At 38.8% G+C, this 27367-nt stretch overlaps 4 protein-coding genes across 6 annotated transcripts in view; 2 read left to right on the forward strand and 2 right to left on the reverse strand.

Annotated features, from left to right (window-relative positions):
• The first annotated feature begins 1362 nt into the window (after positions 1-1362).
• On the forward strand, positions 1363-4621 carry tmem251 (transmembrane protein 251). 2 transcript variants are annotated; one of them, XM_036581939.1, is made up of 3 exons: positions 1363-1485; positions 2374-2424; positions 3940-4621. In XM_036581939.1, exon 3 carries the CDS (start codon positions 3955-3957, stop codon positions 4375-4377), a length of 423 nt encoding a protein of 140 aa, XP_036437832.1. In that variant the 5' UTR covers positions 1363-1485; positions 2374-2424; positions 3940-3954; the 3' UTR covers positions 4378-4621. The 2 variants fall into 2 exon arrangements, with proteins under 2 accessions (XP_036437832.1, XP_036437833.1); XM_036581940.1 differs by lacking the exon at positions 2374-2424 and having other exon boundaries at positions 1370-1485.
• Positions 4622-7904: 3283 nt separating this feature from the next.
• si:dkeyp-55f12.3 (uncharacterized protein LOC568418 homolog) lies at positions 7905-9499 on the reverse strand. The gene is made up of 2 exons (XM_036581941.1): positions 9278-9499; positions 7905-8427 (listed from the first exon to the last, which is right to left on the reverse strand). Exons 1-2 carry the CDS (start codon positions 9480-9482, stop codon positions 8315-8317), a joined length of 318 nt encoding a protein of 105 aa, XP_036437834.1. The 5' UTR covers positions 9483-9499; the 3' UTR covers positions 7905-8314.
• Positions 9500-9736: 237 nt separating this feature from the next.
• On the forward strand, positions 9737-17517 carry ubr7 (ubiquitin protein ligase E3 component n-recognin 7). Of its 2 annotated transcripts, none has more exons than XM_036581943.1 (11): positions 9737-10099; positions 12039-12172; positions 12412-12472; positions 12567-12662; positions 12757-12810; positions 13007-13112; positions 13608-13723; positions 15178-15369; positions 15907-16078; positions 16241-16302; positions 16393-17517. In XM_036581943.1, the coding sequence occupies exons 1-11, from the start codon at positions 9968-9970 to the stop codon at positions 16483-16485; spliced, it is 1218 nt and encodes a 405-aa protein (XP_036437836.1). In that variant the 5' UTR covers positions 9737-9967; the 3' UTR covers positions 16486-17517. The 2 variants fall into 2 exon arrangements, with proteins under 2 accessions (XP_036437836.1, XP_036437835.1); XM_036581942.1 differs by having other exon boundaries at positions 9738-10099; positions 15175-15369.
• Positions 17518-18898: 1381 nt separating this feature from the next.
• Positions 18899-27367, reverse strand: part of btbd7 (BTB (POZ) domain containing 7) — a 52266-nt gene continuing 43797 nt past the window's right edge. Inside the window, exons 10-11 of the mRNA XM_036581945.1 lie at positions 26608-27012; positions 18899-25680 (exon numbers count right to left, since the gene is read on the reverse strand). Coding sequence (XP_036437838.1) covers positions 25033-25680; positions 26608-27012 — 1053 coding nt within the window. The 3' untranslated portion in view covers positions 18899-25032. The remainder of the gene's footprint in view (positions 25681-26607; positions 27013-27367) is intronic.

A 27367-nucleotide genomic window follows, 5' to 3' on the forward strand; every position in this document is an offset into this window, starting at 1 on the left:
TGGAGCTTGCTTTTTTATCTGTTTGCACCACAAGGAACCTTTCAGAGTACTGTAAATGCTGACCACACAGAAAACAGATTTCTAGAAATTAACTTGCTATGTTGTTTAACTGTCAAAACTACAGACTATTTTACATTATCAATCAACTACATCACTTAATATATCTCTTAATCTGACAAGAAAAAACACATCACCCTGCACTACAGCAAGCCATGCCACATTATTTTCTTTAGTGTTTAATACCTAGACTGGTGTACTATTTTGAGTAGTACTATTGTGTGTATTTAGTATGGTAGTATGTGGTTTTAGAGACAGCCCTTGGACTAATTAGCAAATTGCAAACAGTATCGTACCATAATGAGCTTTAAATTAAGTGATAAACCATTGTTAGTATAAGTCTACCCTGCTGAAGAAAACTGGCTCAAGCTGGCTATGCTGGTAGACCAGTTTAGCGTGTTGACCAGCATAGGGTTTAATCTGTCTGGATACCCCGCTTATCAACTACCTACACTTTCAACGGCCAGCTTAGACCACCTTATAAACCAGCTGTCAGCTGGTCTTAGCTGGATTTTTCAGAAGGGTAGATTTAATCATCTGAGAAACTCAGGCCTAAAAGTTTAATATTTACATTTAGTCACTTAGCAGACACTCTTGTCCACTCTTAGCTGTGCTAGCGTGTCTGGTTTAACTACTCTGCTAGTAGTGGGCCATTACATCTGTCAAACTCTTTCTTGACAGTCTACTTCACATACACGTATGGTGTCCGGAACATCTATCCTGGACAAAACTGCGATGCCAATAGTGATTTGCCATTAAAATACATACTTTTTAGTTTAGATCAAACTTAGTCCAGGTCTGGAAGACTGGACCTGAGAATGTAATACCAGTTAGTGAATGCAGACCAACTGAAAGGCAGAACATGTCATATCTATTTCTTTAGTCTTAAACTGATAATCTGTTTATTTACAGATTAAGCTTAAGGATACATGAAAAAGGAAGCTTTCTCAGTCAAAACAGTGTCACTACTTTGACTGCAATGCAGTCCAAGACTAGTCTTAAACCATTAGTGGGAAGCTGGCCCTGAGAAAAGAAAATGTTCATTTTGGAGACTTCAGTGCTTAATGTATAACTCAGTACATAGTAATTTCATATATACGCCACAAAAAAATCTACTTACATATATATCCCCCCATTCAGCCTACAGCAGTTTAGCTGCAAAATGAAAGTGCAAGAAAAAAGCAGAATATAGGTCCTTTAAGTCACATTTTTTTTATTTTTTTTTGAAAGCTTAAGCCACATCAAAGCCTCTTGGATGCACCACTAGAGGGCGGTACTGCACACTGCGCTGTTATTAAAGTCACCAACAAGCTCTTGACTGGATCCCGGATATTTCCAGTCAAGTGAGTCATATGACAACAAACCGTAATCAGTTGTTGATCGACTCAACGTTTAAGACCTTCAAAATGGACCGACCATGAGCCCATAGTGAGTACCGCTTTCTGTAGACGTGGATTATCTTTGTCTTGTCTGGCTCGGTCTGTGTTCGCAGTGGTATCTGAAGAAGATCTTGAAGGTGTCTTTACTGGCTAACTGGCTACTGTTGAAGTTTCTCTGTCATATCGCTCTGAAAAACCGACGACAGATTGTTGTTAACATGTGTTGCAGGAATACCTTTGTCAAAAAATACTTCTATTTGCCACAACGTTGTATTTTTATTCCGAAAACCTCCAAGAATAGGACTGAAACACGAGGCTTCTTTCTTTCCTGTTGTCTCTCAAAAACGACGCATAAGGGGAACTCCAACGATTTTCCGAAATTTGTGATGATTAAATGGTTAACATTGGTAAACCACAGAGTCATTCAGAGTGGTTTGGTGTGAAATGCTTCGTTCTAGAGAAACTCAGAGAGTCAGAATTGTTCGCAGTAATGGTGATAGGAACCAGATGTTCATCTCTAAAAGCTCCCTCACAGAAAGTTATATTATGCCTTGGTTATGAATATACAGCCTGACGTCTGAGACATTGTTTAGCTGTATTTGTGTAATAAAGTTTTTGGTCTAAAATGTATTTAAATCCATTTAAGGTGGAGGGATACATGAAAGATGTTCTAAGTCAAAATAGTCCACAAAGAAAACTATATATATATATATATATATATATATATATATATGATGTGTTTGTGTGTGTGTGTGTGTATGTATGTATGTGTATATGTATGTATGTATGTATGTATAAATATGTAAATGTATATTGTTCCCCAGATTGACCTTTATTTTTTATTTTACCATCATCAGTATTACATATATAAACTCAGAAGACATGTGTTCACTGGTGGTTTTGGATAATAAATAAAATTGTTATATTTGTATTATAGACAACAGGACCCCTGGTTGCTGTCACCACCACTGTAAAGAAATCTGAGCTGGTAAGTTTCTCTATAAATGAATTATTTCACATCAAACCACTCTAAATGACTTTGTTTATATTTTAACAACTGAATTATGGAGAATTTTTGAAAAATCAGTATATTCTCTTTTAGAGCACGTCTTGATTAGAGAAATGAAAGTTATTTAGACAGTGGTGACTGGGTAAAATTAATTTCATTCATACTGAAATCAGTAAAATAAAATTTAATAGAGGTTTTAATTCAACAGAAACTTTAATGTTGCTTCGATAGGGACTTGCAATAGTGGCCGATATATCAATATATCATGGACTGACTGTGATGTTACTGATATTTAGTTTTCTGCAATATTTTAGCAATTTTTAAATAAATATTGAACATTACATAATGCCAATAAAATAGCAGTGCCACTGTTGTTTTTATTTTATTATATCATAAAAATACAAAAATAATAAAAAAAAAACTAATAGGAAGAAAAGTAAGGTATTTTTCCTGGAAACGTGGTTTTTGTTGGGTTAACAGTTACAATACTGTGTAAGGTTCTCTTTGATGAAAAAAGAACAAAACGGTCCAATCAAAACAAGCTATGTCAGGTTTGTAAGACGTTCCTTTGTGCAGAGTAACTTACTTACAGCTAAGAAGCCAAATATCTTTTTGGAGCCATATAACTGTAGTGACTGTCTTCAAATCATCTTTACAGTGGAGAGAGTGGATTAGTCAAATGCCCCCTCAGATGGAGAACATGGTAAACTATAAGCTAAAGTTAACAAGGTAGTTAACTGGCTATTTAGGTACCTTACTTGGCTTCTTTTCTCTGGCTGAATTGTCTCTGAGATCGATTTTGTGCTGAATAAAGACAGACTCACTGTTTTCTTCATGAGTTTATCTGACAGCCGACATCAGAGTTACGCTAATGCTAGCTTGGTTGTATTTATTAGCCTAAAGCTCAGTGACTAGACTAGCAGGCAGGATTAGTTAAGCTCCACAGGCCCAATGGTTGAGTGATGTGTTTGTTAGGTGCAATGCATGCTGGGTGTTGTACTGAGAGAACATTGGTGAAGGAAAACATGAAAACAATATAAAAGCATGAATTCTGTGACACTGTTGAGGCTGAGTGCTGCAATGCTGTGATAATGTATACTGTATACGAATACTGCATAACACGACAAGTAAATTTAAAGAAGCCTAAAACTCTAGTTTTAGGCTTCTTTAAATTTCCTAATGCTGTATATTGATGACACAGTGGAAAAATCAGAACATACTAATACTAATACTGAATTTCACCAACATCACCCTGCATCACTTTAAAGCAGCGGTCACCAACCCTCCTCCTAGACATCTGCTGTTCTGCAGGTTTCACCTTTGACCCAAATCTAATACCCATTCAGCTAATCAGGGAGTTCTTAAGGCAAAAACTAGATTGATCAGGTGGTGTTGATTAAGGTTGGAGCTAAAGTCTGCAGGAAGGTAGATCTCCAGGAACAGGGTTGGTGACCACTGCTTTAAAGGTTTCTTTTGTTTGATTTTATCTTTCAGAAAGGAGCATGGAGAATGATGAATTTCCGCCAGCGGATGGGATGGATTGGTGTGGGACTGTACTTGCTGGCTAGCATCGCTGCAGTCTACTATATGTTCGAGATTAATCAGACCTACAATCGACTCACACTAGCACATGTGGAGAAGGTGACTGGGACACACACGACCGGAGATGCTGCTTCATCCCCTTCCTCTTCAACCTCCTGGACACAAAGTGTGAAGACCAGGCTACTGCTGCTGCCCTTCTGGGTTTGGGCCACCATCTTCCTTATTCCTTATCTCCAAGTGTTCCTTTTCCTCTACTCATGCACCAGGGCGGACCCCAAGACTGTGGGCTACTGCATCCTGCCCATCTGCCTGGCTGTTCTCTGCAACCGACACCAGACCTTTGCCAAGGCGTCCAATCAGATCAGCAGGCTTCAGCTGATTGACACCTAATGAGGCCACTTGTTGGTCAGGAGCACAGTCACCATGCCCTTAAGGGTAGAGGAGCCAGACGTGTATACATGTGTATACAACTTTTGTGCACTCGGTAAATATCGCAGGCAATCCTGTCACAAGACCATTTAATAAGACGGAACAGGGGGCCATGGTTTGTACTTATGCTTTTTAAGATGTAAGCCTAATGTTGTAAAGGCATTATTTCAATTACATTCTGTTTCCAAGAAATTTATTACTAAAACATGTTTGTAGCGTTTTTGACAAGACCTGAGCAGGTGGGCTTGTACTTTTTAAACCTTGCTGCAGGAACAGTGGCGCTACAGTGACAAAAGGCAGTTGGTAACTCACTTAAGCAGCTGATTTGACACGATCCTTATTTGGCCCTTGCACCATCAGTCTATTTTGTTTTCAAAGACTTTTCACTGTAGTTCCATATCATTGACTGTCTAGTTCTTGATAAGAGACTTAAACAAAAAAAAAGAGTTTCTAAAATCATTATATTGCTAAGCCCATCATTAGACAATAGCAAGAGTATTAGTTGGGCCTCTTCTATAACAGTTAAGAGATTTTAAGGCTACAGTGTTTTTGGAAAACTTACCACTGGACCATGTGCTGTTGGTATACAGTTTAAAGCAGACAGTGTGGATTTTGTATGCATTTCTAATTTGTGTACAACAAAATACAGCACTGTCCACACATGAATTTTAAAGAACCCTTTTCACCATTATAACAAAAACAGAAACTAAACATACAAGACTGTGTGCAAATCAGAGACCACTCTTTATTAATTTAATTTCTGCTTAGAATGGCAATTAAGTCCAAGTTATTAATTTTTCAGTGCCAGGGAAAAAAGTAAGAAACAAATATTTTAACAGAAAATTGCACAAAAGCCTCCAACAGTAAGTATATCAGTATTTAAATTGTCCAGTTTTTACATCTGCCACTTTACCTTCCATCCTTCCAATCTTAAAGCCAACCAGTTACAGCTGTGCCCTCCCAAAAAAGGAGTAACATAACACTGATATTATGTTCCACATTGAACTGACACCAACATTCACACAAACATTCACACAAACTCACCTTAGCTACCTTCAAATTTCTTTTACATGTATGTCTAAAATGGCTAAAGGAGATATTTCTGATTAGATTATATATAAAATAATCCACTTCATTAAGAAGGGGAAAGTCAGAGGAAAATAAGTGAAAAACAGGATTTCCAAAAATGATTAAAGCATACAGAGAACATGGGACTCCTTACAACTGTCCAAGACCTGGTAGACCACCAAGACTGTCCGCCCTCAGATAAACAGTGCTTAAAGCTGTCATCTTTGAGAGAGAGGAGAAAATCATGCTTCACTCTTGCTTCAGATCTGAAAGAATCCACAGGTGTTTCTGTCCATCCTTCCACTGTGAGAAGACAACTTAGCATTATGGGTCTGAAAGGATGTGTAGCTGTCAAGAAGACATTACTGAGAAAAGGAGAAATGTTCTGTATTTAGTTGTTGAGGAGTCTGTGTAATTTTCTATTTAATATAAGCGTTCTGCTTTTTCCTGACACTGAAAAATAAATAACTCATATGTAATGCCCATTTTATTGAAATAAATGAAAGGGTGATCTCTGCCTTTTGCACAGTACTGTACGTCTAATGTTAGAGCAGAAATTAAACCTTGACCATGCAAAGCATTTCCACAGTGTAAAAGCGCATGATCCAACTCACCATGTGTTTCATAGGAATTAAACTCCAGATTCAGGATAAACTTATTTGGCTTACAATAAGTGTGGAATAAAAGGGCTGAATCCTTCCTAATACAAATAATTGGTGCAAATCTACACTTTTGATTGGTGGATTGGCTTACTTATTTGTACACATAGTGCTGCTAGTAACTGGTAAAGCTATGTATTATTAGCAGTAGTACAATTTTTGTAATAAAGTCATTGCCAGGTAGATATCATTGTTCTTCTAAATGAAAAAATCTTCCCTTGATTCTATTTTGAATGCAGTCAATGTAATCGACAAAAATTATACAAATATTGTAGGGGTAACTAAACCTTTCATGAAATGATAAGTATTTGTAATAATCCTTTGAAGAACAGTTTCATTTTCAGTATTTTACGTCCAATATGATCATTGACCCTGGATCTGTGCTTAGATTTTTTTTTTTGCCTGTGATGATTATGCGTCTTATGCCATCAAAAAGTGAAAGAGACTCTTGCTCAGTTCTGTTGTCTTTCATGCTAAAACTTCTGTCTGAAAAAAAGTCTAAAATTTTAAGAAGGAATGAGTAGCTTTTTAAGTTCTCCTGCCAGTTGCACAGAGTATCATTTGCTTACCAGGTCCTCAGTACAATGTTTCTACATATTCTCAGCTTATAGATCTCTATTTACTTCTTGTCACCCTCCTTATCTTCACATGCAAAATTCTATCTCTCGGCAGAACTTATAAGGCAGTGACCTATTTTGGCTTTCTTACTACTCTGAAAAATAGTGCATACCAGACTCATTCAATCCACCTTTTTTGTTATTTAACGACAGCATTCAGGAATGAAAATGACTTGTCCATTAATGTTCTATAGCCAGCATACATTGTTTTAGCTGATATAGATTTGAATAAGTCATTAGTGGATTGGAGTCTATCTAGATCTCGATCTAGGAATGGAGTTGACTAATTTCTATAAGATGCTCTTTACTTGCATTATTTTGGCCCGTTAGTTGTATTCTTGCTTAGGCTTGTGCCAAAGACCCAGGGTTAAAGTTTTTAATGCACTGCTTATTAGTATAGACACTGCCTTTCATTGTTATTTCATTGTTCATAATATATGGATGGTTTTATTCATTTGTAAGCCACACAAAAGAAGGCAGTGGCATTCTTACTGTTTTTGTCTAAAAGGGCTTGTATGTGTTTTTATAATGAATGGGTATTTATGTTGGGGTATTAGTGATTTACCTGCCTTTTTAATCTCAATGCACTGTGATTTAAAATAAGTAAGGAAACATAATAAATGTTTTTGGAGAAATGCTTTCCATCTGAACTTGGAAATGTCATTATTCAAATCAAGCTAAGCTAAACTGAGCTGCAAAAACAACCTTGAATATTTTTGATTTCACAAAAAGCAATGTTTGCACACAATCTATCCATTCAACTTCTGGCAGTTTAGCCTGACCCATTCACGCTGAAGTTATAAGGCATCTTTCAGCTCTTCGCTTCTTTTAGAATGAGGCACAGTAATTTGCGTATATCAGTCTTAAAGGTGCAGTAACATAATTTGTTCACTTGTAAGGGATAAAGAGAGGTTGGAAAATGGTCATATAAAAATGAGTTATGTCTGTTTTTGGTACATAAAACCACATACATTGTTACAATGAGAGGAAGTACTAAGATACAAGAAAGATACAAGATAAGGACAGTTTCAGTTCATTTAAAACTGCTATACTACTATAAGAACATCCCTCATAGTACTGTGTGTTGTAGCCTAATCTTACAACTGGCTAATGATTTTTATAAACTGCAAGACTAAACACTGAGTTTTTCATATTTAGATATTTATTTAGAAAATTTAAATACATTGTTTTTTTACACAAGGAAGTGTTACTTGATATCCATAAAAACCAGACCTGCATTCCTCTATACTGTATTGCTCTCTCAAACAATTAGCATTATACAGTAACACATAATTATAAGTTTCAAAATGTCCAACAAAAAAAGATGTTGAAAATATTCCCCCAATGAAAGGGCTTCCAAAATTTCCAAAAGACTGCAGCTACCCAAAACATAGCTCTCCTTCTAGATGCTCTGTCTGAAGGTCCATCCTTACATCTGAAGCTGCAGAAGTGAGGCTAGATAAGTTTACACCTCCACATATCATTCAGCATGCTGCTATACCAGCACTGCAGTGTTTCGCCCCATTATATCCATTTCACATGGAGAATGCAATGTCAAGGCTTTAAAGCCTTCAGACGCTTTGCTGGAGGTCCGTCTGAGTTTGATTTCACTACAGCTGTTTCTTTGGCATCTTCTTGTTCATCACTGTCATCCTCATCCTCCTCCTCTAAAGGGTGAAGAAATTTAGAGGAAGAAAACATGTTTATTTAAAAAACAAATAACTTCTGGGTCATAGAGACATTAATTAAGTACAGTCTTGGACTAAAGTGGAGTGGTAATGGTCATTTAGCACTGGAATGTTTTTCAGTGGAGTCTTAGGCTTAACCTTCACCTGGGAAGGCGGGACTTCATTTAGGCAGAGGGGTACATGCAGGGCGTTGTAAGGCAAAACAGCCCCAAGGAAAACTTATTTTTTCAGATTTCTGACTATTTTACCATCATCAACATTATATATGAAAACCCAGAAGACACGTGTTGGTTCACTGGTGGTTTTGAAAAAGTAAATAAAATGGTTAGTGTTGTAGACATTGAAATCCCTGGCTCCTACCACCACCACTGTAAAAAAATTTGAGTCTGTAAGTTTCTCTACAATAAAATATTTCATATCGAACCGCTCTAAATAACTCTATACATCCCAAAGACTGGATTTTTCAGAAATTTTGAAAAAATGGTGGAATTCTCCTTTAAGGGAACTCCTTTTAGCGGACTCAATTAAACCTTACAATTAGGAAACAATTGGGAAAAAATACACAGATGTGTGCAAATAAGTTGATACCAAACCATTTTTACGAAGCTTAACTCTGCTTATTCACCAGCTTCTTGTTCGAAACTTCCCGTTCCACCTTAAATTGTGCTGCACTTGGCTACATTGCGGCACCTCAGGCAACAGGACGCCCATGTTTGCATTTGATAAAATATACTAGCTCTATATATATTAGATATATTTTTACAGATTACAGATCTGAGAAAACTGTGAAATAAAAGTGCAGTCTAGTTTTAGCGTTAGCCTCTCTTACCGTCCACCGGAGAGTCTCTTTTATTCCCATCACCACTTAAACACTTCTCTTTTTCGACGAGGCTCGTCAGAACCTCTGAAACTTCTGAGTTTAATTTCTTGACGCCACTGATGAGTGATTTTAGGCTATTCTCTGTTTTCACGATCATCGTTTTCGTCTCTCCGTCTCTGTATCTCAGCTCTCCTTTCAGCTCGCAGGCTGCCATGGTGCTTTGTTTTGGTAACCTCTGAACTCTGACCTCTTACAGCGCGCTAATTTCGCTTAGATTTCTGCTTAATTAACTGTAACTGATTACTGTGTTTTTAATCTTACTTTGCGTATTAAAGAACAAGAAATATTTAAGAGTCTGTATCCATTTAGGACTTAAAAAATGATCATTTTACTGATTCACCCTTTCCCGCCAAACCGGGGCTAATTTGCATAACCCGGAAACGGTCATCCTCTCTGTCTTGTTGTTGTTGTTGTCTGATTTTGTTTTTATTTCTGTTGTTTTCTGTTTCGCTCAGTGAGGAAGGAGAGTTTGCTGCTGTACATTTTAACAGTAGACATTGTTTCAGTAAAGCTGTACACGTTCGGCGTGTCTCTTGTTTCAGTGTCGTTTCTGTCCCCGCCCCACAGTGAACTCTGTTGGAGTGGAAACAGGAACTGGAAACCATTTATTTTTTTATTTTTGCGCTTGTTTCTTCAAGGATGGCGGCAAACGAGGCTGACGAGGAGGCGACCGTCTCCCTGGTGGACGTGTTGGAGGAGGATGAAGAGCTGGAGCAAGAAGCCTCAGCCGTGCTCGGAGGCAGCGACTCAGAAAAGTGCTCTTATCCAGAAGTGAGAATGTTTTTCATTTCTTTATTTGGGAATGTGGGCGTTTCTAGACTACGTGTCCAAAAGTTTGTAGACACCTGCTCGCTCACCCAACGTTTCTTCTGAAATCAAGGATGTCAGTAAGGGCTTCGTCCCCTACTTGGCTGCAGTAACAACCTGTACTCTTCAGAGAAGACTTTGAACTAGATGTTGGAATATTGTTGTGATTAAGATTTGATTGCATTCAGCCACGAGAGCATTAGTGAGGTCATGTACTGATGTTGGATGGTTAGTTCTGGATCACTCCACTCCACCTCTTCCCAAAGGTATTGGATGGAGCTCCATCACTCCAGAGAACACAGTTCCTCTGTTCCACGGCCCAAAGCTGGGGGGCTTTACATCTTTTTAGTCGACCCTCGGTGTCGGACATGGTGACCTTAGTCTCAGGGGCGGCTGCTCCAGAGCCTCCCAATGCAAGCAATGCTTTTCTATGGAGATGAACTTATACGTTGTTTTTGCGCAGTTGAACACCTGTGTTAGCAATGGCACCTTAAAGAAGTTGAATTCATTTGAATAGCAGTGCTGTCTGGATATTTTTGGACATTAGGTTAATGAAGATCCGTGTAGATAGCAAGCGGAAAGTCGCCTGAGTTGACGAGGCTGAAGTTGGAATCTTATTCGAATTTCCCGTTCCACCTTAAATGGTGCAGCAGTTACATTCTGAGGCTCCAGAGTGTAACTGTTGCACAATTTAAGGTGGCACGGGAAATAAGAAGCCAGCTTCACCCTCGTCCTGCGTCGCACGACGGTAGCGAAGCACAAGAGCACCAGAAAGAGTGTTGGCTTTTGTTTTAAACATCATCTCCTTCGAAAGCCGCACAGAAAGTTAACAGTTCAGTTAATATCAGACACACGGTGCACTGATTACAGTGATGGCCGTAATGTTGCTAAGCTAACAGACTGGGGCTAGACTTTGTCTCCTCTCCAAAACAGAGCAGATACTTTTCTTTGAGCACATTAACGCACTGTAAAAACTCTGTTTCAACTTCTGTTGCAGACGTGGATGGATTTGGATGAACATTTGGACGAAAAGAAACAGCCCAAGTCGGCCATTTTGTTTCCTATTAAAGGGGAATTTCGCTGATTTTTCTGAATTTCCACATAATTCAGTCACTGAGATGTAAAAAATCAGAGTGGATTGGTGTGAAAATGGTTCATTATAGAAAAACTTACCGACTCAGATTTTATTACAGTGGTGGTATCAGGAACCAGGCGTCCTGATGTCTGCAAGGAAGATGCAACTATTTTACTTAGTACCCAAAACCAACATTTATTATGTTAATTATTATAAAACAGTGGTAAATCTGGGGGTACTGTTTTGCCCTCCCTCAGCATATGGAGTAAAACAACATCTCTGGCATCAGCCTGTTTTAGAGGAGGGTAATATAACTGTTTCATTGTTATTGTGATGAACATTATGCTTCTCTGAGCATATTGTGGATATTATTAGTACTTAAAGGATACTAACCAACTGCATGTTTCATTAAAAAGAGAGCATAATCAGTCCTGTTTGATTGGATTTAGAATAATAACTTTCTGCAGGGTTGCTTTTAGCACGAAACACCAATTGTAATTTTTCATCAAACTACATTTTGACTGTTCAACTAGACAGAAGTTTTGAACGATTGGTGGAACACTCATTGAATCCCGCAAATGCAGCAGAAAAAATCCTCATATTCCAACCCATAAAATAATTATATGATAACTATGGATGACAATTGTTGCCTAACCTAAGCACATGGGTCACATTAATACTAGACCTGTATCATGCAGTGAATATGCAGCATAGAACTAGTAATGATGCAAAGACTTCAAAATCTATTTTGATTTATTTCAAACTTTTGTTCATGTAATTTTCAAAGGATTTAGCTTAAGTTTATGTTGTTGATTTTTATTTTCTTAGGGATACGTGAAGCGACAAGCTCTATATGCATGCAACACCTGTACACCAAAGGGAGGGGAACCTGCAGGGATTTGCCTGGCCTGTTCCTACAAGTGCCATGAGGGCCATGAACTATTTGAGCTCTATACTAAGAGGTACACCACTCAGTCTATCTGGAGAGATTTTATGCTTACTGCTTTTTATGTTTATATATAGCGCTGGGTGGTACTGATAAAATTCAGTATCACAGTATTTTTTTTCAAATAGATGATATCATGGCCAGCATTACTTATCTAAGAGCTGTAGAAGTGATATTTTATATAAGAATATAGCATTAATGTATCTGTTACAAGGACTGTGCATCAGTCATGATCTAGGATTCTTTGCTTTGTAGGAATTTCCGCTGTGACTGTGGAAATGACAAATTTGGTGAGATGGAATGCAAGTTATTCCCAGTGAGTGCTCTTTTTTGCTTCTTAGTCCTTCTTATGAAATGATGTCTATTGTTCTTGTGATTGTATTTGTGATCTTGTCTCACTCTTATCACAGGAGAAAGAAAAAGCCAATTCTGGGAACAAATACAGTCATAATTTTTTTGGCTTGTATTGCACCTGCGACAGACCTTACCCAGACCCCGAGGATGAGGTACAAGTTGAGTCTGTTTTTATTTATTTATTTTTTTAAAACTGCTTCACTTGGGATGAATTAATGAAAGCACTGTCTCTCGTGCTCTTTTCAGCTTCCTGATGAGATGATCCAGTGCATCATCTGTGAGGACTGGTTCCACGGTCGGGTGAGTCCTACACCAGATTGTGGTTTAGGTTTGCAGGTTAGCACGTTAGTTAGCATGTTGGCTTGTGGCTAGTGTATTAATCTTATTATCTTGCAGCTAGATCATATAAGTACGGTATATAATCTTTTAATCCCAACTTTTATTTAATGTTGTGCTTTTATCTCGCTCTTGCTCTTGCTCTCGCTATCACTTGCAGCACTTGGGTTGTGTGGTGCCAGAAAGTGTGGAGCTCCAGGAAATGATCTGCGAGTCCTGCATGAATAAATCTCCATTCCTCTGGACCTATGCTGCCCATGTCGCAGGTAATATATGTATATTTATTTTCTTCAGTTAAAATATGTGCCTTAAATTAGAAATTGTATCCTTGCGGCTAGAGCATATGACCTAGATTATGTAATTTATAAATCACAACTTTAAATAAAAGCGCAAACATGTATTCAATAAGAGTTAATGAGTATAAAATGTTTATGGGTGCTGTTTCAGTTCGCAAATAAATTCTCATGCATAAAATACATAAGTGCATTTTAGAGCATATAATCTAGAGTATATTATTCATAAATCACAACTTTAAATAAAAGGTGTAAGCGCAAACGTATTAAATAAGAATGTATGTTCATGAGTATAAAATGTTTGTAGGTGTTTAGTTCTGTTCACAAATAAGTTCTCCTACATAGAATACATAATGAAATAAGAAATTGAAGTAGTTAAATGCAGCAGTAGACTAAATACAACTGCATATTCTGTATGTCTTGTTGGTAATTGGCTTTATGAAAAGTTGACATTATTGTTTCCATCAGTGCCTCCTGTACTCAAAGTATGTAAAGCAGAGGAAGAAGGGAAAGTAGAGGTGGAGCATGATGAAGAGGAAACTAAGCCGGAAAAAGAGGTTTCAGAGAGCACAGAGGACAACAAGGTATCATGTCTGTTTGAAGTGTCAAATATATTTTAATGGTTTTGCTCCACTGATGCCAGTGTATAAATATGTATTGCGTAAATTGATCATGACTCACTGTTTGCTAAGTGAAAAACGAGGCATTATGTCATTGCTCACCACAAGGTGGCAGTACTCTTCTTCAAACTTAGTTTGTAATTGTAGATGGCTGAGCTTTGAATCCAAAGGATGATGTGTCCTTGTCGTATGAGGTTCTTCTCAGCTCTTATCTGACTTCTCCCTGAAACATGTTGATATTTTGTTTATTTAGAGTTTATTACTTTAGTCTGACTTGTTGGAGGCTTACTGGCAGCTGCTTTGGGTTTGTCAGTATCACGTCCATGCTGAAAATCATCCACTACCCAAATAAAATCTGGTCTGTGGTGGTCCTGTGATGGTCTCTTTCCATTGATGGACAAGGAAGAGGGCTGATAAATTGTGCAGCCACAGATGTGCTACAGTCTGTAACTGTTTACCTACAAAGTGCACCTACACTGACTAGCCATTTATTAGGTAGGCCTAAGTTGTATCTGCACTCATTGCCCATTTTATCTGGTCCACTTACCATATGGGTGCATTTTATAATTCTACAATTACAGATTTCTGTCTGTTAGTTTCTTTGCATAATTTATTACCCCCCTTTTTACCCCATTCATAATTTTTCTGTTTACATATAAAATTGAACAAAGACAATATCAGGTATGCTGTTCACTATCAGAAGTACCCTATTGATGAATATAAGCTTGTCTGGCTGCCAGTCAGCTGGTTGGGCAAGTGATTTTCAAAGCTGCTATCCCAAAATTGTTTGTCCTGGGATACTAGGCAGTTGTTACTGTTGGACCCTGCCCACAGGACCACGACTGAGTAAGTATTATTTTTGTGGTGGAGCATTTTCAGTACAGCAGTGTCACTGACTGGTAGTGGCTGTAATTGTAGAACCAACGTACATCTACAGTCATATTCCAAAGTTTGCATGCCACTTGTTAAATGCATGTTTGTTCCTCTACGGAGAACAAACATCTGCGCATTTTAATACACAATTACTGTTTATTAACTGACCCTAACATATTGGGGGGGGGGGATAATAAAACATAAATTGTGTCCTGTTTAAGTGTCATGGCATGTGGCATATGGTGTGTATGTTTTATTTTTTTCCAGTATGTTAAACTCATTGTGCACTAAAATTTGCATAAAATGTCATCTTTAAGTTTGTTTGAGGAGACTTTCACCTAGAATATTAAGGAAACATGTAATTTGGCCTTTCTTTGGACAAAATAGATAAAATGGACAATAGGTATGGATAGTCTTGATAGTATTAGGTAGGAGTACCTAATAAACTGGCAACTCGGTGCAAGTATTGCCTTTAGTTGTTGTCTTTCTTTGCCTTCTGAAACATGCCCACTGTCACTGACACTGTGCTTCTTCACATACAGCAGCAGGTGGAGGTGAATGGGACAGCAGGCTGTAAGCGGAAGCTTCAGGAGCTAGAGGACACCTCGGCTGAGGGCTCGTGTTCAGGCTGCAGGCTCGAGGAGATGAAGGCCTCTGGGCAGAGCAGAGCTCAGCAGGGGGCTGTGTTCTGGCCGTCTGCCTGGCGTACCAAACTCTGCTCCTGCACCCACTGCAAGGTACAACACACCAGGCTTCAGAATAAATAAACCAGTGTAGATTACAGTGTCCTGCTGACTGGGCGTGGAGCTTAAATGACACCATCCCTGAGAACAGACGTTTAGTGCATTTGATAAATTTACGACCTGAGTCATATTGAAGGAGCAATCACAATGTTTTAGGTTTTTGCAATAATTTTTTACACTAAACATTTGAAAAAAATATTAAAGAAAGTAAAAATGTACAGAAACTATTTCCAAATGGAACTGTCACCCTAGCAGTGGAAAGAGTGGTTTAAAGGGAGAATTAAGGTAAAAGTTCAATAAATTGAATCAGAGATATAATTTAAATGGATGTTTTGTTTTGGATGCATTTGCAGTCCTATTTACTAGAATAAATTGTGAGTGTGATTGTGTTGGTCTTGGCTATCTGTATCATTCTAGTTTTAGATTTTCTCCACCTTTTGATTTATTAGAAAATGCTCTTTTGGGGTTTTAGCAAATTATTTGCTGCTGACTTCACATTGAATTCAACATAAACAAGGCTCTTCACCACAGAATCTGTTTGCGGATGCTGGAGTGGCCTTCCTCCTGGACGAGACTGATACTGTTCTTGCCTATGAGAATAAGGGCAAAACGACAGAGCAGGCAGGTGGGGTAGAGGGTCGTGACCCTTTGATGTCTGCCCTGAACAACCTAAATCGTGTTCAGCAGCTGGAGATAATTCACGGTGAGACTGAATACTGTTTAGAATAAACATTTTTAGCTCTGTGCTAATCTACCTAGAACACAGTAAGCATATTGGATTGTTCATAAGACTAAATTGTTGCTAATAAGCAAGGTCATGATTATTATATTTTCTATTCCATGTCTTTTTTTTTTCCTCCCCCAGAATATAACGACATGAAGACAGAGTTGAAAGATTACTTGCAGACATTTGCAGCAGAGGGCAAGGTGTGTTGCTTTACTTGGAATGCCTTCTGAAAATGGCAGAGATACTTGCTGTTGTATTGCACCTTACCATATGTTTCCTTCCTTGCGCAGGTGGTGACCCCAGAAGACATCCGCCACTTCTTTGAGCAGCAGCAGACTCGTAAAAGACGACGGGCCAATGCTGGACAATACTATTGTAGTTGAACCGTCCTTGAGCAAATTCGTACTATAGCCTGCCAGCTACATGTTGACCCAAATCTTCCTGACCCCTTCGTCTGCCCACGCTCAGCAGCACCTCCCCAAACCTGTTACTTTTTTTTTTAATATATAAAATATGCAGATGTGAATCCAGAGGCCATTACAATCATTTGATTTTGAGCTTGTAAAGACTGGTTCATGTGTTGGTTGGTAATTCCCAAAGATTCATTTCTTTTTTTTCTCTTTGAATTTTCATTTTCAGCAGGGTAGGAGTTGGAGCTGCACAGATCAGCTGCACGTTTTAGTGGTTGTGCATTTCAGGGCTTATTTCTGATGATCCAGCATCAGGTTTCCCACTTCTATAGTGACCTTTGATACTACAGTAGAAAATAAGACTGGTACAGGAACGGCAGTTCTCTAATATGCCTTGTGAATATATATGTATATGCCCATTTATTCCTCAGGAGTTCTTCTCTCTTGTAGCAGTTAAAAATACAGCCATTTTATACAAAGACAGTTATTAACTGTTTAAAAAGTTGAAAAGTCACATTCTTAATCTGTAAATCCTTGTGCGGTGGTAAATAATGAAGGTTTGTGGATGTGATGTGTTTGGGCCAATATCAGTAAAGACTTTTGCTTCTTAGCACGTGGAAAACCCTCTCACACAACCACTTAATGATGCATATCGAATACCTTACCCAGTCATTGTGATACCTGCATGGGTAAATGCTAAAGGCGAAAGCCCCAGTTAGGATGTTTTTTGCATGTTTCTCACTGGTGTTGGAAGCTTGATTTGTCCTGAACAGATTTCAGCACAGTCACTACTTCAGCCAGGACATTGACTGGACAGATCAGTGCGTGTGTAATTACTCTTAAACGCATTCAGATTGGGGCTTTAAGTATGCCAGGCCATTTGATGATGGTTGTGACCAAGTAGTAATTTTATTATAATTGTTTTATCTGTTTACTTTGTAGATCTTCTGTTACTTTGTACATGTCTCTTTGAGAAATAAAAAATAATACTTTCACTTTGTTTCATTCGTCTAGTTCATGAAAGATTTAGTATGATACAATTAAGGAACCTTTTCCAACACTCAATAGAAAGCAGCAACTCTTCTTGGACGAAAAGAGCCGTAAGGAAGATTCCAAAAGCTACTGTAATCAGAATATTAATGTGATAGATCAGTGACCAGACCTGTCAGGGTCGCGCACCATTTGAGCTGGCTCTGGCAAGCTGTCCTCAGGGATTAGACTAGAGCTGAAAGTAGAGACATAATACGAAGCTGTGAAAAGTCTTATTGCTTTCTATATATACACACACAACTGTATGCAAAAGTTAAGGTGCTGGTCAATTTACGTTTTGTTGATTTTCTAAGTAAAAAGAAGTTGCCATCCTTTACAGAGAACACAGTTCTGCAGATTTTAATGCCCAAATAATATTTGTTGAATTTAACATTGGGGGAAAAATTAAACATAAAATGTGGCCTGTGCAAAAGTTATGGTATATTGTTATTTTATTATTTTATTTTAACACTCAGCCAAAAAAGAAAAACACTGTCCATTTATTTTTTAAAACAAATATTTAAGTTCGATCCCTTTAGAGAATGTTGTAGCTTACTAAAATCAACAAAATGTCATTTAAGCATACATTTTGTAAATCATATATTTTAAATAACGTAGTTTCATGATATTTTTGGTGAACGCTACATAATAAACTGCACATGGTACATTGACATTTTGCCACTTAAACTACATTATCAATGATTTTACTGAAAGGATCAGTGCTTGCTGTGGAAACTGCTGTATCCATAGGGCTGATTAAACAGGATTACTCAATGTCATAAAATTGGCCTTTTCCATAAATATTTAAGAATCTTTGAAACACTGTGTATAGTTTGCTATTAAGTCCATTTTTAGTTTGCCTCAGCCTATAAAATAATTGGTTGAATATGCAATGAATATATCTTCAACAGCCCTCGCTGCAACAAGCAAATACTTCAATTAAACTTTTTTTTTTTGATTTAGGTTTGTGATTTTAAAATGTAAGTAGTTTATTCCCACTGCTTTATTTCAAAGTCTGACTCTACTGAATTAAAGTGGAATTCCACAAATTTTTCGAATCAAAAATTTCTTCTTTTAAGATGTTAAAGTAATTCATACTGGTTTAATGTGAAATGCTCTGTTTAAGGGCACTGTAAGGCAAAACAGCACCCAAAGAGATTAATTGTTCAGATGTACCACTTTTCCCTTCATCAACATTACATATTTCACCAGTTTCACAAGTTGTTTTGGAAAGTTAAAAAAAAAAATAAAACAAGTATATATTTGTGTTGTAGACGCCTGGTTCGTATCACCACCCCTGTAAAAAAAAAAAAATCAAAGTTGGTAAGGTCCAAGAAATGAACTGAGCCTTGCATGGTTACTATCAAAGCTGTTTATTTTAAAGACGTTAGTCATCTAATTGCAGATTTAAGATCACTGTTACGCCCCCCACGGAGAAGAGTAGAAAAATAGACACTTCTCACAACTCCATACAAGAATCTAAAAGAAAGCTTATTTTTTTTATCCTGGTATATATACACCAAATAGATGTGTCGCATATTTGTTATATAGATATATATAAAAATCTTTACACTTTACATACATCAAAACACAACATTTCCGAGGCTTCTGATCAAAGGTACCAAAAAATCTTGAAAAATACTCTTGAATAAACAAAACAAAAACAGAACACTGTACATTAAGCATTGGCTACAGTATTACAAAGAGACTGGTTGACATAGGCTTGTAAAAATGGCTTGCATAAGACATAAGGGGTCAGGAGAAAGCCCAGCCTCTGGCAGGTAAGGCACTCAATTTTCTCCGTCAGAGAGAAAGCAAAAGCAGGAATATTGAGATCACGACTAAAACAGTCAACTTCCTTTACCCCCTCACACATCCATAGGCAAACCTTTCATTGAACCCAGCCATGCAGCAGTCAGAAGCTAAATAACTCAATGCCATGCAAAAACAAAATAATACTTTAAGGGTTAGGAATGAGTGTATTGTGCATTGTGTCTTCAGGAAAGACAACTTGCGTGCAAAGAGTGACACTGAGGATAAACTAGCAGGACAGACGCAAAGCCAACAGGGCCACTAAATCCACAGCAAACACAAGACACGCCGTTATCAAAGAGTGAAAACTACTTTAAAATGTAGTGCAACTGGTACCTTTCCCTGTACATTCTTTCATTCAGTCCAGCCTAGGTATTTACTATATGAATACAAACCTATCCCTAAGCACTTTCAATGACTTGCAGCTGAAAATGTGCTGGTTTGATGCATTTTGCTAAACAAACAAATCAACACCTCAATATATATATATTTATATATATAAAATCTCCCCCCCTCCCCCAAATTTATAGCAGAACCCAAAATGTAGTGCTGTCTTCTCAAAGACACTACACCATTGCTTTTGCTGGATTGCCCAGTCTTTGCGATTAGCTTTTAAGGTTAAAAGAAAGAAATTTGCTCTCAAGCACAACAAAGTTAATGAGCTCTGGAGAAACTCTAATAGGCTGGTTGCTCTTTATACTTGTAAGAGATATAATATGTCCAAAAGTATCCAGACACCCCTTCTAACTAGGGAATTTAGCTACTTTAAGGTTCACCCACTGCTAGTATAATCTCCACTAAAAAGCACTGGGATGCTCTGGATCAGCCACACAAAAGCCTCACCATGTCCAATGATCTGCCAGCATTGATCTGTAGAGCAGTGGAACTGCATTCTCTGGAGTGATGGAGCTCTTATCTTATGGATGAGTGCTCCAGAACTGAACAGCCAACATCAGTACGTGACCTCACTGATGCTTTGGTAGTTGCATGCTGTGAGAATATGATTGCAGTGTTCCAACATCTAGTGTAAAGCCATCCCATGAGAGTAGCTGCTAATAGGGAACAAATTCCCTATTAATACCTTTGACTTCAGAAGATACATTGGATGAGTAGGTGTCTACAAACTTTTGGACATACAGCATAGTCAGTAATATCATCCCTGCACCATGGTATTTAAAATGGCCTTACCACAGAAAATGACCAACTTCCACTGTATCCTCTTCAGTCTAAGGCCTGACTGGCTCTGTGTGTGACTGAACCATGTGAGGTCAATAGGAAGTGTCATCACTTTAAATGGTAACAAGTAAAAAAGTAAAAATTATCTATTCATCCCTCAAAATACCCAGTTTATGTTTTATGAAGTAGGAGACAGACACGCAGAGGTAACTCACAAGAGCAGACACAAATAAAAAAGAATAATAAAATATTAACAAATTGATGATTTAAATGTCTTTGCAAAAAGGTTCCAACAAGCCCTTGAGAATTCATAGCAGCAAATTTGTCAAACAGTTGCTATGTGTGCCTGCAAGTAAGCAGCAGCCGCAGCAGCTTTGTTATTTACACACTGCTAATTGGCCTTTGTAATGACGGGCCAAAAACATTTAGATGGTTACTGCACAAGCTCTGGCTGCTTTTATGCTAATGCACCTCAGAAGGTAATTGAACCGTTATGTGTGGAAATATCAGTCGCTTGGCATTTTTATATTGTAGGAAAAGAAATGTGGACAAACGCTGAAACAGTTTTGATGTGAGAATGGCTGCTCAACTTGCACTGACAAAGTAAACAAAATACTGGGTTTCCTCCTCAATTTGTTCATCAACTTGTGATGGAATAAACACTTTGAGTGTCAGGATGTACGAACAACGGACAAAGAACAGTCTCTCTCTCTCGTGCTATTAGCATGCTGCTCTCTCCCTCAGTCTGCTTAAGTCGTCAGCTCTCTGAGGATCTGTGCTGCAGCTTAGGGATTGTCGATCTCACTTTTTCCTCTCCCGATATTGATTCCAATACCTGAACTCAGGATATTGATCAATAGTACAGATCTAACACCAGTGGCTCTTTTTTTGATATCTCTCTGTGTGTAATGGCTTTGGATCATTGTTCTATATCTAAGGTGACACAAGGCTGTAACTACACTACCATTAAAAAAAACTGGACACACCTGAGTGTGTTTGTTTTCTTAAAAAGCCCAAATAGATTTTCATTGCTTTTTTGACACAGGTGAGTGAGATGTAGTAGGTAAACGTTAAAGTTTCAAAACACACACTCCCCAGTCTATTTTTAAAGAGATTTAACTTCAAAAACAGCCCATTCAGAATTGTTTTTTTGAAACCCTAACGTTTTTATATATTTATACACACACACACACACACACACACACACACACACACACACACACACACACACACACACACACACACACACACCCCTTCTGTTCAGGCTATAGAATTTTAGCCCCACCTATTCATGCCGATGTTAAGGAGTTCCAACCTGGATTGCTTTCTGAATGAGGCACAATATGTGGCAGCCAATCGAAGTTTCAGAGTTGTTTCTAAGACAAATATATTCAAATTGATGTGTATGAATGTGTCAAAAAATACTTTATTTTAAACAATATTTTCTGAAACATGTAGTTTTCATGAAGGACTTTAGTAAGCTTTAGAGTTGGCATCAAAATTATTATATACTCCTAATTACAGTGTGTTTCTCATTAAAAGTTAATTAGGAATGTCTGCCCTCGTTCATGCATTTTAGCCAATCAGTTATGATGTCACAAGGGCATGATGTCACTGAGTAGTTCTATTTCGTAGAAAGCCAATATTTTCTACTGGAGTAATTCTATATGAGGTATTTTACAGTTTTTAAGTCTTCATTATTATTCTAAAATGTGGAAAATGTTCTATATGAATAGGTGTGTTCATGTTTGACTGGTAGTGTATAAAAGAAAAAGAACAAATAAGTAAGATAAATGAAGTGCATGAAACAGCCATCTATACTGGATCATTTTAAACGTTCTTGATTTAAAAACTGTATTGAATGTGCATCAGTCACATCTTGCTAATATCAGAGACCGGTCAGTACCTGTGCCAGTATACTGGATCAGTGTTTCCCTACCGCAGCTACTTTTGCTGTGATTCTTTACAGCGTCTCCACACCAAAGCCTTAAAACACAGGGATCATATCTCAGGCCATATGATCCCCCAGAGTCTAGAAGGCAGCACTGTCAGGGCCGGAGGCACTAGCCGCTGAGGGTTTGTGAGAGCAGCCCGGATGGAAGGCCTGTGATGAGCATTTCGCTCAGATCAAGGGAGAGTAAAGCATTTCCAACAACATTATGCTAGGCCTTCATTTGCAGGTAAAACTGCTCGAAATCCAGACAAAACAACTGGCCACCTTGTGAAAACTGAGGTGAAGCACAACTCTGTTTCTTCTCCCTATATTTACAGGGAGCATCACTGAAATAACACATTTATTTAACCTTCTGTTCATCACTTAGCACTCTGACCCTTCCACCATATCATAGAAGCTGTGACTTTTCTTAGAAGTATAACAAAATGCTATGCAAAAAAAATAAAAAATAAAATAGTAGAATGAAGAGAAATTGGTTACTGTGACACTGTTGAACGATGTGATTTCTGACTACTCAGAAAATTGTGTTTGGAACATAAGGCTAAGAAGGTCTGATGGGAGTGAAACTGGTGGAAGAGAATAAACGAAACCACAACAGCGTGAATGGCAGGACAGCTAAAGAGAGGTAGAGTGTAGCAAGCAAGACTAAGCTTACATTTCAATAAGCCAAAGTTCATGTGATTTAAAAAGCCAGCCAAGATGACAGATGATTACACCCCACTGGCTTTAAGTACAGAGCAGTTTCACCCCTTGATCAACTCAACGGCAAATGAAACTGAATGTAAAACATGTAGCCTCACATACTGAGGCCAATCCCAAAGAGCCATAGTGACCAAACAATCCAAAACAAACCAGGAAGCAATGAATGCTCACAAATAAGCCAAAAATTAATTAAAATGAAAAATATTCCATGGTATTATAGCAACCACTCAACGCTCCATCCACAGTGCCAAACAAATGGACAACAGAAAACAGTAATGACAGCTCTTCAGGATGAGCTCTTGAATGAAATGTGATCACTGCAACATTTCCCTGATACTGAGACATTCCACAGGTGTTGTACTTGAGTATGATAAAAGACCATAATATTACAGTACCATCAAACATGGGATAAAGAGTATTCACATGAATATCAAAGCTGCATATTTAATGCATCAGCAAGTGAATCTGAGAGAGATCCTTTTCTCATGAGGATCCTTTTCTCATGAGGATAACAGGAAGAGAGTAAACTGAGGTGAGGTTCAAACAGCAGGGGCGTTTGATAACATTAACAGATGCAGCACTCAGAGATGCGCTCTTTTTTGGTGTGAACTTGCCAAACATAGAAAATTAATCATTTGAGGGTGGAATGCAGGTAATGTGAGGTAATGCTTCTTACGCCATGTCTAGTCCTCCAGAAAGGCAATATTCCCTCTGCATCCTTAAGTTCATAATACCTCTTCCTTGTTTTTTTTCTTTTTTTTGCAGGACCTGTTCTTGACATCATAATTGTTGATCATTGGTTGAGTAGAAGGATGTGCAGGCATCACTCAGAGACTCATAGCACAAATGCACGTCCACTGCAAAGATGTCGAGATTCTAAGGTTGGTTTGGTTGAGATCTCTCTGGAGGGTAAATGAAAGACCACCACCTATTCACCTACTTTCTGAGTGGAAATGCCTTTCAGTAATAGAACGGGAAAGAATAACTACCTGAAACAAAGAAAGATGGAGAATGTCCAAGCAGAGAAAGAAGACAAGTGAAAGAAAAGGACAGGACAGGAGGAAAAAGAAAACACTGACAGACACAACAAACAAATGTCTACTGCACAGGTAATGGAGCTTCTTTGCAATTGTTATGCCTGTTGCACAGCCTTATAAGAGGCAGGGGGATTTCATTTGTTTTCCTCTTTATGTTCCAGCCCAGTCTTTAAATTGCTCAGGCTAATGTACAAGCCTGTTGCAGCGGATTACAAAAGCTATTACTGCCGTTCTCCCTTCAAACAAAGAGGGAACTATTTGTCATGGACGAGGCGAAGGCCTTTGAGAGTGTTGTTTGTTGCCTGGGCATTTTTCAATTTATTCCTAAGGAATGGTAAAATGCATTTGTCTATATAAATAAATAAGTCTTCTCTCATTCTGCCACAGCTCTCACTCAAAGGCATGGAGATGAGAGTAATGGAAATGCACAGTGATGGTTCTGCATCGTTATGCAGTTTGGGAGACCATGTAAGACGGGGTTTCATTTCTGTCCTGATTGTCAGTTGCACCTCCTGTACAGGCAGGGCTACAGGGGGAACAAGTGAACCTTAGTTTCAGAGGTTTGTACACTGCTTGAGGAGAAGAACTGCAGCATTTAGATATTTGCTGTGTATCCCCCTCTCTTTCTTAGCACCCAACCAAACCAAGCTCTTACATAAGGCTTTCAATCTATATGTGGTTTGTGTCTTGAGCCTTTTGAGAGAAAGTCACTCCAGGCTTTAAGTGCCCTCATTAACACGCATAGCTGTTGCCCCTCCACTGAGCACAAAGGGGTACAGGACTGGGGGGTCCCTCAGTCTTTCTCAGGGGTCAGAGTGCAGACTTCCGGTAAAGGTATTCTTGTTTATTAGGTGACCTACGGTCCCGGCCCCCCATTCCTCCCTCTTCCCCTGTGCTGCCGCTGCCCAGGCCCAGTCCTGGCCCCTCTGCCCCAGCTCGACGGCCTGGGGGCCACTCATCGTATGGCTCAGAGGAAGGCCCTAGGCCACTAGTAAGGTCCGTTTCTCCTTTTGGCTGTGGCCTCTGAGTGGCCTGCGCGTTGGCCCCCTGAGTGACCAGGGCCAGGTCCAGCCTCTGCGGTGGCTGCTCCAACACGTCCAGGCGAAGGCCCTCAGGGGGTTCCCCAGCGTACACAGGTGGAAGAGGCCCGCTGCCCGTGGGCCGGCTGTGGATATAAAGGTCTGGACCACTGTAGTGCGGCGCGTGGCGTCCCGAGAACTCATATAGGTCAGGCTGCGGACCATCGGCCTTGGGCTCAGCTGCGTGCCGTTTGCGCGAGGAGTGAGGGTGTCGGCCAGAGTAGCAATGAGAGATCGGAGGAGCTGTGGAGACGTGAGGGTGCGAGTTGTGAGCCTCAACTTCCATAGTGACCTCAGGGAGGCGCCGATCCTTCAGGCTCATAGCCGACACTCCAATGGCAATGTCCGGCATGAACTCACTGATGACTGGCTCCATGTTCTGAAGGAATCAGCACAAGTAAAAAAAACTGGTTGCATAAAACTGTTCAAATGAAAATTTTCTCAAGTGCATGAGAAAGTTCACATTATATGGTGTGGATAAAATTCAGCTTTCACTTATGCAGCATACCTCCGTCGTTTTTTACAGATATATATATATATATATATATATATATATATATATATATATATATATATATATATATATATATATATATATATGCGCAGTGTTGGGGGTAATATGGTACAAAGTAATGCTTTACAGTAATGTGTTACTTTTATCTTGTAACAAAGTATAATGCATAACTGTTTAAATTCTTGTTGTCACATTACAGTTCCTTACTTGTGTTAATTGCATGGCTTTAAAGAGAACAAAAGAAATGGTATGTGATGCAATTATATTATATATATATTCTCTACATAGATTATCTGTGCATGTCCTTGTCTGTAATTTGCATTATCTGACTGCACCACTTTGTGAACATGAGCAGCACAGTTCCCATAATGTTTTTTCTTGTTTGTTTTCACAATTCTTACTGTTGAATAAATGCAGACAACAGAACAACAAACGTTCTGTATCTATGCTACATGTTGCACATGCGTGTTTTGTGTGATTTAGGCAAAAAGCATTAATGATGCTAACTGTGGGGTATAAGCTTCCATTAAATATTACCTACACTAGCCTTTTATCTCCAGCACAAAGCTAAAGATGGAAACTGACACAAAAAAATGCCCTAGCTGATCAACTACATAAAGGAAAATTATATATATAAAATGTTTATATAAAAATAAATTTTATATTTTTTGGTCACACTATTCTGTTAATGTATGAAAATATAATTCAAGCCCCTGTCTCTTAACTCTGAATGAAACATCAAGTCAAACATTTCCTTGTCAGCACCTCTGCCACCACACTCCCAATACTTACCCCCTGTTTTTCTAGGTTCAGGCTCCTCCCCTGTGGGTTGGTACAGTCTGGGGGCAGGGCCTTGGCTCCGGGTGGGTAAATGGGGCTGCCCATTTTAGAGGACGGCTGTCTGTGGAGCAGCGAGTGGTTGCAAGGGTAGGAAAAAGAGCGAGAGGGCGGCTGGCTGGGCACGCGAGGCCTCCAGCCAGTCCTGAGTTGCTGCTGGCTATGGCCCGGTGTGGTGGGGGGGTGGTATGGAGGTGGAGGTGGGGGTAGGGGTGGGTGGAAACCCACCAGAGCCTGCAGGTCTGTGAACATGCTCTCCACCGCTGGTGTGCTGTTGACACGACAGCGACCTGACTGGCGCCCAGCCAGGATAGGGCTCTCATCTCCAAAACGCTCCTCAGGGAAGAATTTGTGCGGGTTCTGAAAAAGAGTGTACAGAAAACAACTATTACTTATTGGATACATTTGTGCTCAAGCCATATTAAAACAAACACGGTTTAGACTGTCTGTGTTCGAACACTTCACGAAGAGGAAATGTCCTTTCCAAATTTCATTTAATTTGATTCAGGCCTGGGCGTGCAGGTCACTCAACACTAAGCACATGAAAAATGATGGAAACTCGAACCACAGCTTTGCACTTGAAAACACTCACAGCAGAGTAACAATAACATGAGAATTGAGCTAGTGAATGAAATGCTAAAGGGAAGAATGATAAAAGGAACATATAATGCAGAACCTGCAGTGAACAATTCAAGAGGCCAAGTGAAAAACTGGG

Source organism: Colossoma macropomum, unplaced genomic scaffold, assembly GCF_904425465.1.
Source record: "Colossoma macropomum unplaced genomic scaffold, Colossoma_macropomum, whole genome shotgun sequence".
Taxonomy (NCBI): Eukaryota; Metazoa; Chordata; class Actinopteri; order Characiformes; family Serrasalmidae; genus Colossoma; species Colossoma macropomum.

Excerpts from the sequence above, each read along its gene's own strand:
- si:dkeyp-55f12.3 (XM_036581941.1), bottom strand. The coding sequence starts at position 9,482 with ATGGCAGCCTGCGAGCTGAAAGGAGAGCTGAGATACAGAGACGGAGAG. Across the intron at positions 8,428-9,277 it reads AAGAGACTCTCCGGTGGACG|AGGAGGAGGATGAGGATGAC; the intron begins GTAAGAGAGGCT and ends TTCACCCTTTAG.
- tmem251 (XM_036581939.1), top strand. The coding sequence starts at position 3,955 with ATGATGAATTTCCGCCAGCGGATGGGATGGATTGGTGTGGGACTGTAC.
- ubr7 (XM_036581942.1), top strand. The coding sequence starts at position 9,968 with ATGGCGGCAAACGAGGCTGACGAGGAGGCGACCGTCTCCCTGGTGGAC. Across the intron at positions 12,663-12,756 it reads ACCCAGACCCCGAGGATGAG|CTTCCTGATGAGATGATCCA; the intron begins GTACAAGTTGAG and ends TGCTCTTTTCAG. Across the intron at positions 13,113-13,607 it reads CTATGCTGCCCATGTCGCAG|TGCCTCCTGTACTCAAAGTA; the intron begins GTAATATATGTA and ends TGTTTCCATCAG.